Source organism: Callithrix jacchus, chromosome 13 (assembly GCF_049354715.1).
Source record: "Callithrix jacchus isolate 240 chromosome 13, calJac240_pri, whole genome shotgun sequence".
Classification (NCBI taxonomy): domain Eukaryota; kingdom Metazoa; phylum Chordata; class Mammalia; order Primates; family Cebidae; genus Callithrix; species Callithrix jacchus.
The window spans coordinates 14978505-14997423 of record NC_133514.1 but is presented as its reverse complement, the minus strand read 5'-3'; the positions used below and the strand labels follow the sequence as shown (position 1 = coordinate 14997423).

The following is an 18919-nucleotide window of genomic DNA, read 5'->3' as shown; positions in this document are numbered from 1 at the left end:
ATGCTTCCCAAAGTTTAAATCATTGCAATCACAGTGTTCACTTTTTTTTTTGGCTTTGTTTTGTTCTGCCCCACCCTTTCACCCCTATTTCCCCTCTGGTGAAAAGGATATGGTAAAAATAAATGATTGGAAAGTACAGCCAGGTCTGGAGAAAAATGCTATAGGATAATTGGTTCAATTGCCGGTGTTGTAAAGAGAGTTTAATGACAGTTTTTAGAAATATCTTGGGGCCTTATCATTTGATCTTAGGGGGTTTCTTGGGAACAAAACCTCTTTGAGTGGGGCCAGTGATGTCTTATTTGACTTTTGCTTTCTAGTATTCTCTGCATTGCCTCTTGATGTGGGGTAGGAGTGGAGAGTGTTGTTATTATGAATCATAACGATGATCTGAAGGGCCCATGCAGAGGGAGGATGGTTGATAGATTAGTGAAAGTAGCTGTCATGCCCTCTTTGAGTCCACGTTCCATTTATAACCCTTTTCACCAACCTTGTTTGTTTAGGCAAATAGGAGAAAATCTGATTGTGCCAGGAGGGGTGAAGACCATCGAGGCCCACTCCCGGATGGTGATCCCGGGAGGAATTGATGTTCACACTCGTTTCCAGATGCCTGACCAGGGAATGACGTCTGCTGATGATTTCTTCCAAGGAACCAAGGCCGCCCTGGCTGGGGGAACCACCATGATCAGTAAGAAGCTTAAAAACCATCATTGTAGTGCTTAGGAAATGTGAGAGTTTGCCAATAAGTCTGTGTTGTTTATTTTCTTCTCAAAGTTGCTGTCCTGAGCCACTTATCTACCAAATAAGGGTATTAACCATTTGTCTTATTTATTTATGCTCATTTTCTGTCAAATTTTAGGTTCTCCCATTGAGCTGGAGAACATGGTTCTGGGGAGTTTCCATAAGATGAATGGCTTCTGGCTTTCTCTCTGTGTGGCCTTTTGTCTCTCTTGACCCCCAAATGTGATTTGGTCTTAAAAACACTGCATTTGAAGTCATTCCAACACCGTCACCTTTAAGCCGTTTCGCATTAAGTATTTGATTGTGATTTTCAGAACAATTCCTAAGAGTGCCTCTACTTAGAACTGAGGATGGGGTGTAACAAATGAAATGTTGAACCAGGAACTCCTGTTCCTCTGATATGGAAATCAAATGGGGGTGATTCTCTAGGCTGGGTTTAATGTAAATGGAATCAAGCAGCCCTACTTGGAGGAGTCCCACAAATCAATTGCCTTTTAGACATGAAAATTGCTGGCACCCACAGCTGGGTACCGCTCACGTATTGCTCCAAGGGGTCTGGGCTTTTTGTTTAACGAAACCTGAACTGAACTCACCGGACACAGCACACGTGTTAAGAGTTTGCTTGTGAACTGCCAGCTTCCAGCATGCCTACTGGCTGTCCTGTTGACAAATGCCATTTTGTTTTTTGAGGAGGTGGGCAAGCTGCACAGTGGCTCGTCAGATACACATTTTTAAAAATAGATTTTATCCAAGGGAAAAAGTCAACATAGAGTCTGTCATATATGAAAAGTTAGCACTGCGCTTGAGAAGAGGGTCTAAGTAGAAGAGAACTCAGCTATTCCTGCTACAGAAAAACTTACCTTATTAGTTATTTTTTTGGGCAGTGGTCTTTTTACTCGTGGCTTTGGGGTCTATCTGGAAGCTTCTTTTCTATCTTGCCTGAGCTGGAGGAATATTGCTCCAACCTTCCTTTCTAATTTGAGTTCCCCTGCATTTTATTTCATTTTTATGTTTTGTTTTTTTGTTTTCCCTGAGATGGAGTCTCGCTCTGTCACCCAGGCTTGAGTGCAGTGGTGCGATCTCAGCTCACTGCAACCTCCACCTCTTGGGTTCAAGCAATTCTGCTACCTCAGCTTCTTGCATAGCTGGGACTACAGGCAGCCACCACCATACCCGGCTAATTTTTTCTATTTTTAGTAAATATGGGGTTTCACCACGTTGGCCAGGCTGGTCTTGAACTCCTGACCTTGTGATCCGTGCAACTCGGCCTCCCAAAGTGCTGGGATTAGAGGCTTGAGCCACCTTGCCCGGCGTGTTCCCCTGCATTTTAAATTACAACTCAGCTTCTGGGTTCTCTCTGTGCTGGTCTTCAGGGTCTGAAACATCAGGAGCAGCTCTCTTCTGTTTCAGCTTTCCTGGCACCACTGATTAAAGCCTCCGAGTGTAAGCCTTGCGACTCGTGTCTTGCTGCACATGTTGCCCTGTAACCTCGTGGGTGCCATTTTCCGGAGTTGTGTGTGGGGGTTCTTTCATGCACACCTAGGGAGAGCAGAGTCTGCACCTTGTCAGTTGCTGGGGAATCACTGGCAGCTGTGGGCATTTCTGCCTCTCCGCCAGGGCAGGCTGTGGAGAAACACTTGAACTTGGAGAAGCCTAGACTGTTTGGGTGTCAGCTGGGAAGGCCAAGTCAGGATGATCGTCCGCCTCAGTTTGGAGTTCAGAGGGAAGCCCTGCAGGCCCCTGCATTGGACACAGAGAGTCAGTAAGCCATTAAAAACAATATTTTTCTGGCTGGGCGGGTGGCTCATGCCTGTAATTCCAGCACTTTGGGATGCTGAGGCGGGTGGAGCACTTGAGGTCAGGAGTTTGAGACTAGCCTGGCCAATACGGTGAAACCTCATCTCTACTAAATATACAAAAATTAGCCAGGCGTGGTGGTGTGGGCCTGAAGTCTCAGCTACTTGGGAGGCTGAAGCAGGAGAATCTTTGTACCTGGGAGGCAGAGGTTGCAGTGAACTGAGATCATACCATTACACTCCATCCTGAGCAATAGAGTGAGAGTCCATCTCAAAATAAAAGGATATCTATCTATCTATCTATCTATCTATCTATCTATATAGATATATATATAGATATATTTTTTAAAATATATATTTATATATAAAAATACATATATACACATATATATAAAATACACATACATACATACATACATACATATCTCACTGGAGGGGGAAATGCCAGGAGTTAGGAGTCTGGAGTGCTGGTCCCCTTCTGACAGTGACTTGCTGTGTGACTTCGAGTCCCTGCCCTACTCTGTGCTGTAGCTGTGCATCTGCACAGTGTGGGATTTGCACTGGATGACCCAGGAAGTCCTTTCCGGCTTCTACATTCAGTCATTTGCTGAAACTCACTCACTGAAACTGAGAGAGATTTTGCCTCTAATCAAGTACTCTTTGCTCAGCAGATACAGAAAGACCCTGTTTTCTCTCACCCTTGCTTGAAAGACCCCTCAGGCCACCATCTCCTGTCCTGGATCTGCCTCTTCCCTTCACACATTTACCCTGTGCTTTGGCCCTTTGCTGTTGCTTTCGACTCTTTCCTTCCTTCCCTTCCTTTGGACCTGGGAGGCAAAGGTTCCAGTGAACTGAGATCACACCACTGCACTGCATCCTAAACAATAGAGTGAGGCTCCATCTCAAAAAAAAAGTCTGGAGTGAATGTCATCTATCATTGGAGGGGAAATGCCCGCAGCCAGGAGTTAGAAGTCTGGAGTGCTGACACTCCCTCTCCCTCCTGCCACCACGCTGACTTTTTCTTTTGCCTTCCCCCTCAGCGGCTGTGGCCTTCTTTCTATTCATCCAGACGGGTTCCTTCTGTTTAGGGACTAGTGACATCCTCTCCCAGTGCCGCACCTGGCCCAGGGAGCTGGGAAGAGTCAGCAGATGGCCTTATGGGCAGGTGGTCCGGAAAGGGGAGGGAACAGCCTGACCGCCCACTCTGCTTTCTTGGCCAGAATGTGATGGCATTTGCAAGGAGGTTTTGATGCAGTCCAGCTATAGAGTAGGGGGTCTACTGAGCGAAGCTCAAGGAATAAAAGTCATCAGAGGTGGCGGTGTATGTATGGTTAGCCTGGTGACCCCCAAAGGCCATTGCTTTTATAGCCCGAGAAAAATATTAACTACTCTTGCAAGGAACCACCTATGGTTGCTGACCCCTGTGGAATTCCTGCTAGCCTGCCTTTCCCTTGGGGAGGGAATAGTGGTAATGCAGATGAGGAACTGAGGATTTTTTTTCCTTTTTCTGCTTGCTAGTCATTCGTTCTGCATTGCTTCAAGTGAGTGAGTGGCTGGGATTTGCTCCACAGCGAAGGAGGCCTTACAAGAAGTAGCTTAAAGCCACTTCATTGGCACCTATTACCTGCTGCTTTCTTTGACTTAACATATTGAGTCCAGTGAGAAATGCTTGGGCACTTTGGAAACTTTGCAGGCCCAGTCTTGCTGAAATAAACAATTAAAGTGAACTGGTACAAAAATACGAAAATCTCCCTCTTCCTCCCAACTCCCCCGCACCTTGCTCGCATGCCCTACACCCTCCTGGCTTTCTGGCCTTCTCCAGACCATGTCACCATGTCAGCTGCCCTCACAGGTAAATCCTCACGTGCCTCCCTGCTGGCTCTGCGTTTCCCAGGTCACAGGCCCTGGAGGCTCCTTTCTGTCTGAAATGGTGCTGCATGTAGAGGAGAACACAGCCAAATGTTCTCAGTTTAAAAAAGGAGATGGCATGTCAGCAGCAGAAGATAATATTATTGCCATTAAACAGAGCCTGCTATTGAGAATTGCACAATGAGATCATTATGAGGAGGACTCCGTGTGGAGCAGGGGGAACGCCCTTTGCCCTTTCCATCCAGTGGCGGGTGGGCAGAGATTGCCGACATCCTCTGCGGGTGGCATCCAGACCGGCCCAGGGGTTGCGGGGGCAGCCATGTTGCTGCCTGGGAAGAACCTGATGGAGTTCCCGGGGGCTTCATGGTCATTGGAATTTAGGATCCCAGAGTTTTTAGGAAACAGCTGGGAACAGTTACATCTCTCTTTTTTTGTGTGTGACGGAGTCTTGCTCTGTTGCCCAGGCTGGCATGCAGTGATGTGGTCTTAGCTCACTACGTCTCCCAGATTCAAGTGATTCTCCTGCCTCAGCCTCCTGAGTAGCTGGGATTACAAGCATGCGCTACCATACCCAGCTAATTTTTTGTAAAGATGGGGGTTTTTATCTTGTTGGCTAGACTGGTCTCGAACTCCTGACCTCATGATCCACTGCCTCGGCCTCCCAAAGCACTGGGATTCCAGGCATGAGCCACTGTGCCCGGCCCAGTTAACCTCTGTTTTGTAGAGGGGAAGACTGAGGCCAGAGGCACAGAGCCAACTTGCCAACACTTACCCTGTGCATCGGTCCAGGTGGCCAGGTGTGGAACATACACCTGTAGCTCTGACCTCACTGCCTGCCATGGGCCATCTTTGCTCCCAGCCTCAGTGGCCTCATCTGCAAAATGGGGTAAGTTTTGGCAAAGGTGGACTGTGGTGGCATCACAGCGTCACCTGCCTGGTTGTCAGCACTCCCACGGGGTAGCTCTTGTCATTCCATCCTTGCTGGGTACTGGCACCCTCCCATCTCTTGCATACTGAGCTCTACACTCCCCTAGCACCGCAGAAATAGGCCCTAGCTGCCGGAGGCTTGACCTGAGCATTCACTGAGTGCAGGCGCTCTCCAGGCGTGGCTGGTGGACGTGCTTTGCATGTTGCATCTGGGGGCTGCATCTTGAAACATCCCGCTTACTGGGTCCCACGCTATCTGGTTAAAGTAGCCAATCTGCTGGTGGGGCCTTTGACTGTTTTTGAATCTGATGCTTGGGGAGCTGTTTGAAAGCATGACTTTCAGGGTTCCCTGCCAGATCTGCACACTCTGGATCTCCGAGGCTTGGGAGCCACCGCTCTGAATGCCCTTTCTGCTCACGTGAACTCCAGGCTTTCCCTAGAGGATATGCTACCTCAGGCACAACACACCCACAGGCTTTCCGGTCCCCCAGCAACATCACACAGCAGAGATGGGGATCGGATTCGAGCAGGGAGGAGGAGGGGAGCTGCCGCCGCCGAAGGGCTGGAAGCACCCCTCCCTCCTGAGCGCCAGCCTTGTCACTTCTCCTCTGGCTGTGGCTCCCGGGATGTGCATCAGGCACCTCCATCTAATAGTCCCCAGTCAGACTGCCCGCCTGCTTCCTTCCGCCTTTCTGGTGCCCAGTCCTGGAGAGGGCTCCCTCGAGGTTGTGCTGGCGGCATCTTCATGTCCTCGTGCTGCCTCGAGTTGCTTTCATCTCTGCATTACCTCTTGTACTCTTTCCTCTACCCTCACGGATTCGGCCTTTGTCACCTCTTCCTGGATTTTGGCCCCAGCCCTCTGAGGAGTCTTGCTGTCTGTCCCCGGTCTCCTGCCTCTTGCCAGGCTGTTTCTCTAGCACAGCTCTCATTGTGCCGCCTTCTTTCTCTGAAGCCTTCGGTGACTCCCTCTTGCTCAGAGAATCAGTCTGTGTGTCAGAACCCTCCACGACATGGCCCATTCCTGTGGCCCCAGCCTAGACTCACATTGTCATCTCAGCCAGGGATGCCCTCCCTTTCTTTCCCTGCCTCCAGAAGCTTTGTCCCCCTTGATGGCCCAGCCTGGGTGCTCCTCAGGCACAGAGCTCCTCCTGGGATCTGTGGCTGCTGTGTGGCCCCTTGGCAAACATTGGGCTTTTATCCCACAGCCCAGGTGGCTTTCAGCCTTTGCATGTGGTTCAATCAAGTCCCCTCTGTCTCTTACATTTCCCTATTCACTGCCGCCTGGGCAATCTCACTGCTCAGAGGTACTCTGTTAATGCTCATAGGTGAATGGATGAATGAATGAATGGATGGATGAATGAATGAATACACTAATGAAACTGGGCTTTCTGCTTACTCTGAGTGATGCCAATAGGCTTAGTGTCATGAGGTGGGAGCAAAGTTTAGGTATCTGATGTGGACTGTGTTCACGCTGATGGAAGCAGCTGCTTGCTCTGTAGTGGTCCCCTCTGCAGCCCCAGCTCCCTGAGTCCCTGTGGTCAGCTCTGGCCATGGTGGGGGAGGTGGCAGGAAGGGGAAGCCCAGAGCCCAGGCATGGCCTATAGTTGTGGATGGGACAGCTCCCTCTGTCTGGGCTGTTCTTCAAAAGGGGGTGGGGACAGCAGCTCTTTCGTTGGTCCTCTTGTGGGAGAGCCTGCTCTCCAAGTACAGAGGGGTCATGACATGGAGCCATCACATGATCCAGCACCACGGCGGACCCAGCGGTCATTTCCCCAAGTGTCTTGGGTTTGTCTCAGCTCTTCCCAGCGAGCCTCCCATGGAGGCAGGAGGGCTGGGAGGAAGACGAGGTGGCTTCCTGAAGGGACGTGGCTTCCGCTTGTCACTGCGGTATATCCATGGCTTGTCATTTGTTCATCCATGTGGCATTTGGGTTGCTCCCTCCTGAGTGAGTACACATGTGTGAATGCATGCACACACTGTAATATGGATGTGTCTGTAATTGATACTTTAATTATTCCCTTTGCAGTGCTCATTTGACTCGGGTTAGAAAGTATTTACAAAAACGCCTGACCACATCAGACCTAAGTTTCAAAGTCCAGGACCAAAGTTGTCACCACAAACTCTGCCTGTGGCCTGGCGATTAGAAAGCCACGTTATCCAATGGGCTGTTGGTGTGGGCCGGTTCTCTGTGCTCCTCCCCTTGTCCCCAGTCCCCACATGGTTGAGGTCACACATTTCTCCTAAGGATACGGGTACCCTCTGCAAGCAGATGCCAGGGGCCTGGGCCTACTCAGGTGTCACTGTGTGAATCTTGGCTTTCAATGGCTGGACTGGAAGAATCCATCCTCCCCCTTGGCATAGTTTGGGTTGATCTCCTAATGCCTAGTGCCGAGCAGAGCGGAGGAGAGAGGAAGGACGAGGGTGCATCCTGAGAGACAGCACAGCTCTTCCCAAAGGGCTAGCATGCACACTTTACCAAATGCTTTTCTCACCAAGGGAGTTATTGGGTTGGCCTAGCCCGGTAGGCTGGGTAGGCTGGGGGGATTAGGGACTTTTAGGCCCTTCTAAAAGCAAGGGCATCCCCGAGTGGGTGTCTAGGCCCTGTTTCATGGACATCGTGGCAGATACCATAATGTGCCAGGGTTTCTTGCCCCCACCTGGCCCTGGGAGCTGGCAATTATGGTGCTGGAAGTAAGCCTGACTCATTGGCCCGGTGATCCTCGACCCCTTCTGGTGCCCTCACCCCAGCACCGACTCTGCCTGTGGGTGTCGCACTTGGAGCCTGGAGAGTCGCAGCACTGGGCGTTTGCCGGAGCCTTATCTCTGACTTGCCCTGGAGCTGGTTGGTGACTATTGGGAACTTCCTGTCGATCCTGTTGGCCTGATTGACAGCTGGAGCCAGGATTGGAGGTGGGGCAAGTGTGAATGCCAGGCTCCAGCAGCATCGGCCTGACCTTTGGACACGTGGGTCAGGCATTCAGTGGTGGGATCTCAGGGTTCCTCATTGCTAGACGAGAGCTTCTAAAACACACCTGTGTTTGAGGGTGCCCTTGTCTTGTGTCCTGGCCGAGTGAGCTGGGCAGACTTCTGATTAAAGCGATCATGTCCTTTCCATTTTTCTAAGGCCCCCGCATGCCTGGAGCTGGCTGTGAGGGCAGCTGAAGAAGCTGCCCAAAGAGTCTGATGGGAGCTGGACCCATTACTCCTCCACTCATGAGAGCTTTTGCGTTGTTGTCCTGGGGCAACCCTTTGTCACGTGAAACTTTGTGTAGGTCCCCCTCTTCCTGAGACATGAGACTGCTGAAGGCAGAGCTGCTCTGGTTGGAGTGGTGAGTGGGTGCTGGGTGGGCTGTGATGAAGCCCAGATCCTCTCCACTTTCTCTTTGGCATCCCCCCGTGGCCACCCCTCTGCTCTGGGTAATCCCAGAGCTTGGGGAAGTGCAGGATGGAAACTACCCCATCCCTGCAGTGCCTCCCACTTTGTCCACCTCCCTTGCAAAGCTTGCAATGTGACTGGTCCTGGTGTAGCCCCCGTGTTGAGTCGTAGGGGAAAGGGTGTTTAGTAAGCAGGCATACCCATGGAGTCGCTTCGGAAAATGCCGAACCACACTGTGTAAGTTTTCAGGAGTTTCATTTGATATATCTCCCTGTTTAAGAGAGGATGCAGGGTTGCATTTCATTTTCCGTGCCTAGGTTTGGGTTGGTTTTCTTTCTTTCTCTCTTTCTCTTCTCTTCCTTTCTTCTTTCTCTCTCTCTTCTTTTCTTCTTTTTGAGATGGAGTCTCAGTCTGCCGCCAGGCTGGAGTGCAGTGGCATGATCTTGGCTCACTGCAACCTCTGTCTCCCAGGTTTAAGCAATTCTCCTCCGTCAGCCTCCTGAGTAGCTGGGATTAATAGGCGTACACCTCCATGCCCAGCTAATTTTTTTGTATTTTTAGTCGAGACAGGGTTTCACCATGTGTTGGCCAAGATGGTCTTGACCTTGTGATCCACCCGCTCCCAAAGTGCTGGGATTACCGGGGTGAAACACCGTGCCCGGCTGGGTTGCTTTTCTTAGCTTTTTATGACAGCGCGTAATAGGTGAGCATTCTACCCTTCTTTAAAAAATTAATGGTGCAGAAAGTTTTATTTATTTATTTTTTAGAGGTGGTATCTCACGGTTACCCAGGCTGTCGTGCAGTGTTGCCATCATAGCTCACTGCAGCTTTGAACCCCTAGGCTTAAACAGTGCTTTTGCTCCAGTAGCTGAGAATGCAGGTGTACGCCACTATACCCAGCTAATTTTTTATTTATTGGTAGAGATGGGGTCTTGCGGTGTTGCCCAGTCTGGTCTTGAACTCCTGGACTCAACTAATCCTCCCGCCTCGGCCTCCCAAAGTGCTGGGATTACAGGCGTATACCACCACGCCTGACTAGTACAGTAGTTTTAAAGGGAAAATTGACTGTGGGTGGCCAAGGGATTTGTTTTCTGACTTAACCATCCATGGTTCTGACCCTAAATCACCCATTAAGGCCATTTCCCCCTTTTTTCTCCTTTTCCTTCCCAAGCTGACCTTTCTCTTTCTTCTGAAGGAGTGATTACTGATTTTTTTGGGTTTTGAGGGTTCTGTCTCTGACTCGCAGTGATTGTTGGGTGAAGCCATTTGCTCGGATTCCTTGCTTTTAGAGTGTCTTAACTGCCCTGGGTAATGATAAAGGGGAGTGACAGTGAGTAGAAATTAGAGTTCTTTCGGTTAACCCATTTGGGAGGTAGCTGTATTTGAATATGACTAAGTGTTCCCCTAATGACAGAGGGGATGCTGCTGGGGGTTGGGTCGGGGCGGCTGGGGCGGCTGAGGCTGCTGTCCGGTTAAGGGAATTTTGCTTTGAGCTAGGGCAGTGGTTTAAAAACCTTGACTGCACATTAGAATCCCCTGGGGAGTTTCTAACAAAGTGCAGAGACCAGACCTTCTGACTGAATTGTTCTAGGTGGGCCTGGCATTGGTCCTTTTGAAAGCCTTAAGGTGATAGGTGAGATAAAGAATCATGGATCTCAGGGCTTGTTCTGATAGTTGGATTTCTGTTGGAACCAAATGAATGTCTGCCAACATTTTCCAAAACCCAGAACTGCCCTCAGCTCCCTGTTCCCTGCTCCGTCCTGTCCTCTTCACGAACAGAGTGGGATCACACTGTTGTGGCCTGGCCTGAGTGGATGCCACAGCCAGATACTCCCCAGAAGCTTAACCACAGAGGGGCTGAGCTAATTGTCACCAGAAACAGCCTCCTTCGGTTGCTGTCCTTGGTGTTCAGGGAGGCTTTACTTGGCAAATTCCCTAATATGGCACTGGTTAGGACTTGGAGTAAGTGGTGATGAGCAGGAGCAGGGCTGCCTGGGGGGGCAGGGTGGGTGCCGGGGGGCAGAGTGGAATGTAGGCTGCTGTCCCCAGCCTGTGGCCACCTGCTGTGCTGGTTCCCTGAGAAAACCCTACTGTCTTTAGGTTGAATCTGTAGTGTTTATGACCTAATCACCCGCTAATGATAGGTCAGGGCTGGAATCTTTCCTTGTGGGGAGCCTGTGAGACAAAAATCAAAAGGGCCCGATAATAACATAGAATCACAGACTCTTAAGGCAGCCATTCACCTCCTTCCCAGCCCCCCTCCCACAGCTGGGCACAGTCTATTGGACCAGGTTTCGGAGGATGGGATTGTAAGTCACTCAGCAGGACAGGGATGGGAGTGCTCCAAGAATCAGACCTAAGATTAACTTCCCTTTCTGGGGCTTTCTGTTTGAGTGTGATGTGCTTCCAGATGTCTGTTTCCACATCTGTAAAATGGAGACGAGCAATTCCTGTTTCTTAGGGCTGTGTAAAAAGTGAGGTTATTTTTGTGCCATACTATTTAAAAGTAATCATTGTGACACTTTTGGAACACGTTTGAAAAGATCTCCCTCTCTCTCACATCTGTCTATATCCATCTTTATCATCTGTCTCTATCATCCATCTATCTATCCATCTATCTTTATCATCTGTTCTATCTGTTCATTCATTTATATTTATCTAGCATGACCTGGGATAGGTGAATTCTATAGCCAGGTGGCCTCCAGAAGCTTATGAAATAATCAAATCTACCGTCTATTTCCCTACTTACCTATTATTTATCTAATCTATATATCGATATCTATCTATCTAGTCTATATCTGCCTTGATATCTGTCTGTACTTATCTGCCATCTCTATTTAATCCATCATCTCTAATCTATATTTATTGATCATTTATTTAATTTTTCCTAATCTATTATTAATTGATCACCTTTCTAATCTATCTGTATACGTCTGTTCTCTGTTTAATCTGTCAATTGACCATTTGTCTGTTCATCTCTCCTGTATCTAAGATGTAGTAGCATGCCACCTGATTCCAGATGGGTTATCCCACTTCACTGCCACTTGGTGAGATCAGGAAGAGGTCTCAAGGATTGTTTCAACTTCAGCCCGTGTACATGAGTTTGTGTTTTGAACACAGCAGGAAATACAACTTTGTGTAAGAAGCTTTCTTATTGGCTAGGCACGGTGGCTTATGCCTTTAATCCCAGTACTTTGGGAGACTGAGGTAGGAGAATCACTTGAAGCCAGGAGTTCAAGACCAGCCTGGGCAGCAAAGTGAAGCCTTGTCTCTACCAAAATAAATAAGTAAAATAAAAATAAAAAGTTAGCTGGGCAAGGTGGCACATACCTGTAGTCCCAGCTGTTCGGAAGACTGAGGTGGAAGGATTGCTTGAGCCCCAGAGTTTGAGGGTGTAGTTAGCTGTGGTTGTGCCACTGCACTATAGTCTGGGAGACAGTGAGACCCCATCTTAAAAAAAAGTATAATTCAGCTTATAGGGCTTATAATCCTGTAAGAAGACTTCTTATGCAAGAAAATAAAAATTTTACTTTTCACTTTTTTTTTTTCCTCCTACAAATAATCTCTGGAGAGTTTGGAGCCTAAATGTTCTTGACAACACATCTGGCCCTGCAGATGTAAAGCAATGTCCCCAGAAAACAGCCCATCAAATCAATAAATCCTGCTAGCCTTGAATTTGCAGCCTTTTTTGTAATTCAAATGAGGCCAACTTTATAAATGTCCATTGCTGTGCTGTTGAATTCAGGCCCCTCTGTTTTTCATGGTGGATTCCTTGCATTGTCTGCTGGGGGCCTTGCATTCCTTGCTGAACCAGACCTCTACCTTCTTCCCCTCTGCCCGGTAGTTTGCTGAGCTTCCAGGCAGGGCTGCAGGGTCGTGCTGCTGGAAGTGTTGGTGACAAATTCTTCCCCAGTGGGTGTTTCGGCTAAGGAAGCATTTAGTCATGTAGGGCCTGCCGTGCCCAGCAGTGCCGAGTGGGAGAGGCCTGGCAGAGGGCAGAGCTCTCTCCTCTCCAGCCGGGTGTGGCTGGTGGCTCCTTCCTCTTTTGTGTTGTCAAACCAAGGGATAGCATGGACCCAGTAGAACTGAAAGCGAAGGGAAGAGCCGTTACTAGCTAGTTCTGGCAGAGGCGAGCAACTCCTTCGTGTGGACAGGTGCATCGCATGCCTCTTTGCTTCAGCTGGGAGTTTTTTTTCTAATTGCTGTTTATTGTGTGCCTTAGCTCATTAGCTGCAGAAATCACAGGAGATAAAAAAGCAGGTAGGACGGGTCCATTCTTAAAGCAAGGAGAGAGTTTAGTGAGGAGACTGTGTCCCTGAGGCCTTGACAGATATTTTGGAGCCAACTCTGAGCCCAGTGAGGGAGGACCTAATCTTTTGGAGGAGATGCAACTTTAGCTTCGGAGTTGTAAGTGGAAAGCAGGCAGAAATTCACAGCTTGGGCACAGCATTGGTGGCATGGTGTTATGTCACTTTACGCAGATGGGGCTTCAGCTCTCTTTGTAGGATGAAAGTTTAGGTTCTTATCCAAACGAATATACTTCTGTATTCTACCAATAATGATTCCAGGACTACAGTGCAAACCAGGGCTGCCCTAAGCAAACCCAGGCATCCATCACTCTAAAGGATACGTGTTGAATCCTCTTGCTCTCCGAAGGGGGGTGTGGCCCTAGCAGTTGCTCTCTGGACGTCTCCACAGACCTGCTGGGAGTCACGGGCAGGAGTGGGGTGATTCCGTTCTTTTCATGAGAGATGGTTAGGAGAAAGTGAGTTGTTTGGAGGGGACAGGTAATTGTTATCATTTATCGGGAGTTTGTGCCAAGCAAGCCCTGTGTACACTGTTTCTAATCCCTTCCATCAGTCCTGAAGGTAGATGGGCTTATCCTCCTGTTATAAATGAAGAAATGGGAAGTCCAGAGATGTCAGGTGGCTTGCCTGAAGCCACAGAGCCTGCAAGTGTGAGGGCTGGGATTCCAATCCAAGCTCCAGGCCAGTGGCGCTTGCAGATCCCAGAATGCGAGAGGAACATTGGCTTCGCAGCAGTTAGCCTGCTTGTGAAAGCTGCTTTGTGCCCAGCCTCATGCCAGGCACTTTACAGCGATCCCAGACGCAGCACCCACCTCGAGTGTGCCCTCGGGTACAGGGCTCCTATCCATCCCCGAAGAACAGAAAGATTTTGGTGTTCAAGTTTTATCCTGCCCTTCCATCCACCTGTTATTTAAAAGTGCTTTTTCTGTAATAAACAGGGAGAAAATGATCAGATATCATACATCTCCCACGAAGTGGGAGGCCGCACCCAGCATGGAAGATGCTCACCAAGACGGTGGTATATTGGGCATCTCTTGTCTCCTACAGAAGCCCTGGATAGATACCCTAGATTTCCCCTTGCCTCCCAGAGGGCGATTTGGAGAGCAATCGAGAGAGAGTAACTGATGCCATGCATTCATCGGCTGAACTTAATCCCCCTTCTGGGAGGCCCAGGAGCCTTCTTTTATACAGGGCCAGATTGAGCTGATTTCTGTCACGTAGGCTGCTCCGAGGTCGCCTTGCCCTTGCCTGGCCCTCCTCTTTTGCATTTCTCTGAATCGCATTGGCATGGGCTTCTACGAGGTCCATTAGGCTCAGCACCTCCCGTGTCTGCTTGGGAAACACACCGGCAGATGGCATTTTTCTTTTTTTTTTTTTTTGAGGAGGGACAGAGACAAGGAGGAAAATCAGACAATTTCTCAGAGCTGGAATCGTGTTCTGGATATTGTTTTTCTCCTTTGTGGAGATAATCCAGGGAGAAACATGAGGTGTAATGGAAAGAATTTGAGGCCCAGTCTTGATGATGCGTCTTCACGGAGTTGGGAGTTGGGAGACCTTCGTGCCGGTCCTGACTCTGCTGCTTGTTAGCTCAGGCTCAGTGCCCCACAGCTTGGTCCCCGTTTTCTCCGTTGTCAGAGTGGCTGGATCAGTGTGTCTTGCCTGATAGGGTTGCTTTGAGGATTCAGGGAGGTGGTGGCTGTGGCAGGGCTTGGACAGGTTACATGTGTTGGGGGAGTAGCTCCTTCACCCCAGTTTTGCTCCTGACAGTTGAAACTTTCTGTAATGATGTGTGGCCACTGGGGTGTTTGAAGGGCTAAATTTGTTTTGTGGCAATTGCCTTCAGCAACCATGGCGTTGCATCATCTGCCTCTTCTCATGTGCTTCTGTCATCAAGAATCAATTAAAATAGTCAGCATTGCTATGAAGTGGTTTATTTTTTTTGTGGATGTTTTAGAGGCTCCTCCTCAGTGTCTCCTGAATTTCTTTTCTTGCTAAGCCTATTCAGCTCTGTTGGTTTTTTTTTTTTTGTTTTTTTTTTTTTTTTAGAGATGGGGTTTTTCCATGTTGGTCATGCTGGTCTCGAACTCCCAGCCTCAGCTGATCCACCCACCTCGGTCTCCCAAAGTGCTGGGATTGCAGGCATGAACCACCATGCTTGGCCAGCTCTTTTGTTTTTAAAACGTTCTTTCCCCCACATGCTGTATGAAAACATATCTTTCATCCATCTTAAAAAAGGAAGATTCATGTTGCTGTACTTAATGCTAGAATGTCAGTGCCGGCAGAAGGCACCAGGTGACACCTGATGTGCCCCCACCCTGGTGAGCACCTTTCTCCCCAGGCACAGCCTGTGCTTAGGGGAGATTTGAGACATTTGATCATTTTCTCCCTTTAGCTTATAGCACAGAGTGCTTTGAAATAAAGATTGGCTCACAGGGCAGGTTGAAGTTAACCCCAGAATCTCTCAGTTCCTTGGGGGTGGATGTGAGCCTGACACCTGATTACAAGCTCCAGGTGAGGGTGGGGTTTGACACTTACACCTTGTTTATTGCTATCTTTCCTTCATTTTGCAGGGCGTCGGGGGTGGGGGAATGAAAGCCCAGAAAGGGGAGTGGCACTGGGGCACGATTGACTCTGCTTCTGTGCCTTTTCCCCACAGTGGTGGATTTTTAGCTGTGCAAGTGTCATGCATGTAAATTCAGCTCACACCCAGTGGGAGTGCCATTCTTGTGAAGGACAGTCTATGGAAAAGCTCACTTTTCAGAGAAGAGCTGGAGAAGGCCTGCTGTCCATGTTAGTGCTGAAACGTGAGTTTTCATTCCATGGCAAGGCCTGTTAATGAAAGATGGACTGGAGAAGCCGATGTGTCGAAAAGAAATAGGGTCTTTTATGTAGAGGGGGAAAGTTCCCACTCTGCTGTATGTCCTGGGTCCTGTGGCTTGTAGGCATTTGAATTTTTTTGTCTTGGTTCTGAGAGAGGCGGATGATTCAGAAGCTGTGTTCTGCTGAGCATCCCTGCCTCCTTGACAGAAACCCCCTATTTTTGTGGTCCCTCTAGCAGGTAAAGGTGGCCTCTAGTGACTCACAGGATTTCTGTCCAGGATTGTGTCTGAAATGTCATTTTTTTCTGGTTGTTTTCCTTCTTCATGTATTAGCTTGGCTCTTTCTTCTCCTCTTTGTCTTTAAGGTAATTTCCAAAGGATACGCTATTCTTGTTTCTCCTTAGAAATGTCATAAGGGATTTTCAAAGAAAGAAAATGTCTGAGTAAGAGTATTCCTCCCCTCCCCTCCCCTCCCTTCCCCTCTGCTTCTCTCCACTTCCCTCCCCTCTGCTCCCCTCCCCTCCGCTCCCCACTTTCCCCTTCTTTCCTTCCTCCTTTCATCTTTCTTTCTTGCTCTTTTTCTCATTCTTTTATGTTAGCTTGCATGAGTATACTGATTCTAAAAATTCGTGATCACACTACTGCACTTCAGCCTGAGTAATAGAGCAAGACCGTCTCAAAAAATTAAATACATAAAAATTCTTAAAAAAATTTTAGATACGATTTGTATACCATTAGATTCACTCTCTGAAAGTGTATGATATACTCAGTGATTTTTAGTATATTCACAGAATTGTGGAGCCATCCCTACCAGCTGATTTCCAAACTTCCTTACCACCCCAGAAAGAAATCCTACCTGTCAGCAGCTACCCCCTGTTCCCCACCTCTCCCCTTGCACCCCCAGCCCCGTGTAACCACTACTGTGTCTATAGAGTCTTCTGTTCTGGACTTTTCATGTAAATGGAATAATACATTTGTGACCTTTTGCATCTAGCTTCTTTCCTTTAGCATAATGTTTTCAAGGTTTATCCAAGTTATAATATGTATCAATACTTCATGCCTCTTATGGCCAAGTAATATTACCTTTATGGGTAGACCACATTTTGTTTGCCCGTTCATCGATGGATGGTGTTTGAGTTGTGTCCACTTTTTTGGCTCTTGTGCATGAATAATGTACATTTGTGGGCATATGTTTTTTTGTGTGGACATGTTTTCTGTTCTCTTGGATATATACCCAGCAGTGGAATTGCGGGGTCATGTGGTCACTCTATGTTTAACTTTTTTTTTTGGACCATGTTACTGGCAAATATGTTTAACTTTCTGAGGAGCAGCCAGACTGTTTCCCAAAGTGGTTGCGCTATTTTACACTCCCACCAGTAGCGTGGGAGGTCTTTGATTTCTTCCTGTCCTTGCCAACACTTCTTATTGTCCGTCGTTTTGATTATCGCCATGTGAGTGGGTGTGAGGTGCTTGTATCATCGTGGTTTTGATTTTAGGCTTTATTTTGAGACCAGTGCACTCATTCACTGACTCTTAGTCGCGTTAATCTTGACCTGTGATGTCAGAAGTCGTTTTGAGTGTGTTTTCCCAACCCTACGCTGGCGCATCTGGTGTGGCAAGTACAAAGATGTTCACAGAGATCTGCAACCTGGGGTCCCCAGAAAGGCAGGTCTCTCAGCTCTCCCCATGAGGACCCCTTGAGCCCTCTCTCTGGGGCTCACCATTTGTGGCTAGCTGGAATGGCTACCTCGGTTCTTTTGAGCCTGGTACCACTCCTCCAGATTTGCTCTGATCTAACCGCGTGGCTGAGTGTAAGTTGTTGCCCTCCCTTTTGTGAGCCTCCTTTCTGCTTTATGATGGGGTGGGCAGGTCGGTGGTTCCATGCCAGGGAGGGAGCTTGGCAGAGGCCCTGTTAGTGTCTTCCTCCACTGTCACCCTTCTGACAGCACATAGCCTGCTGGGTCCAGGCACTCTCAGCCATGACCTGGCATCTCTAGTGCCAGCCATTCCTGCTGCTGATGGAGATTCCCCCTGCCCCTGACCTCCAGAGAGCAGAGGAATCAGAAGAGTAGTTTCTTTCTATATTTGCAGTTTGCAGGACCCATTGCTCACAGCTGCTCCCTCCTTGGATGGTACCCTCACTCTGTAAGACAGGGTGGGAAATGTCCCCCACTTTACCCACGAGGGCATCGTAGAAGGGAGGGGCTGAGGGACTTACTCAACTAGTGCGAGGCTGAATGAGGACACAGAGCCTGTTCATCTGGCTCTGGGGCCCGCACTTATCCTGCTTGGTACATTCCTGGTCCCTCTGTCATTGGAACTTCAGGTGCTAAGCATGGTTCCCTTAGGTGTGCTGGATTCAGGGTGACTTCCTCCTTGCTTTTGTATGTTTTGGATGTAACAGCAATGAGACGGCCCCTCCCAGAACCAAGAACAAAGAATATTGTGCTAGACACCAGAGGCTGCAGTGATGTGGCCTGATGCAGGGGTGTCAGGGAGAAAGGATGTGGTCACCTTCACGGGCACCATCTCAGCCTTTGGTTTGTTAAAAAAAAGTGAATTAGTGTTGTGGTTTCTCTTGCTAAGAAAACTCTGTTTGTGTATTAATTCGCCTATTCATTCATTCATTTATTCATCCATTCAGCTGACATTTACTGGACATCTGTCAGGTGCTGATCTGGGCATTAGAAATAAAAATAAGGTCCTTCTTTGCAAAGAACTTCTTGTCTCTTGGGGAGTCCTACAAAGAAAAGATGAAACTGAAATGTGAAGATTGTTCTACTACAGTTCCAGTGGAATGCAGGATAGAAATCTTTGAAATCTGCCTGGGAGAGCCAGGAGAGGCTTCAGCTAATAGGTCCTATGTGAGTTGACCCTTGAAAGCTGGCTCAAATGTTACCCTGAGGTGAATTTTACCCGTGGGATGGGGAGGAGAAGGGAGTGTACACCCAGGAGAGAGAGGTGTGCAGAAGAATTTGGTAGATGATAGTCTGCCATATTAATTTACAAGTGAATTGCTGGGGCGACTGGGGGGAAGGGCCTGATGCCCATGGGTGTTGTCCTGTTGGTGGGGCATGAGGGGCTGCT

The 18919-nt window shown here is 48.6% G+C and overlaps 1 protein-coding gene across 3 annotated transcripts in view; it reads left to right on the top strand.

Annotated features, from left to right (window-relative positions):
- DPYSL2 (dihydropyrimidinase like 2) overlaps positions 1–18919 on the top strand; it is a 143168-nt gene that overhangs the window by 64947 nt on the left and 59302 nt on the right. For all 3 annotated transcript variants that reach the window (XM_035269955.3, XM_035269956.3, XM_035269958.3), the window contains exon 3: positions 501–685. In XM_035269955.3, the coding sequence (XP_035125846.1) occupies positions 501–685 (185 nt within the window). The remainder of the gene's footprint in view (positions 1–500; positions 686–18919) is intronic.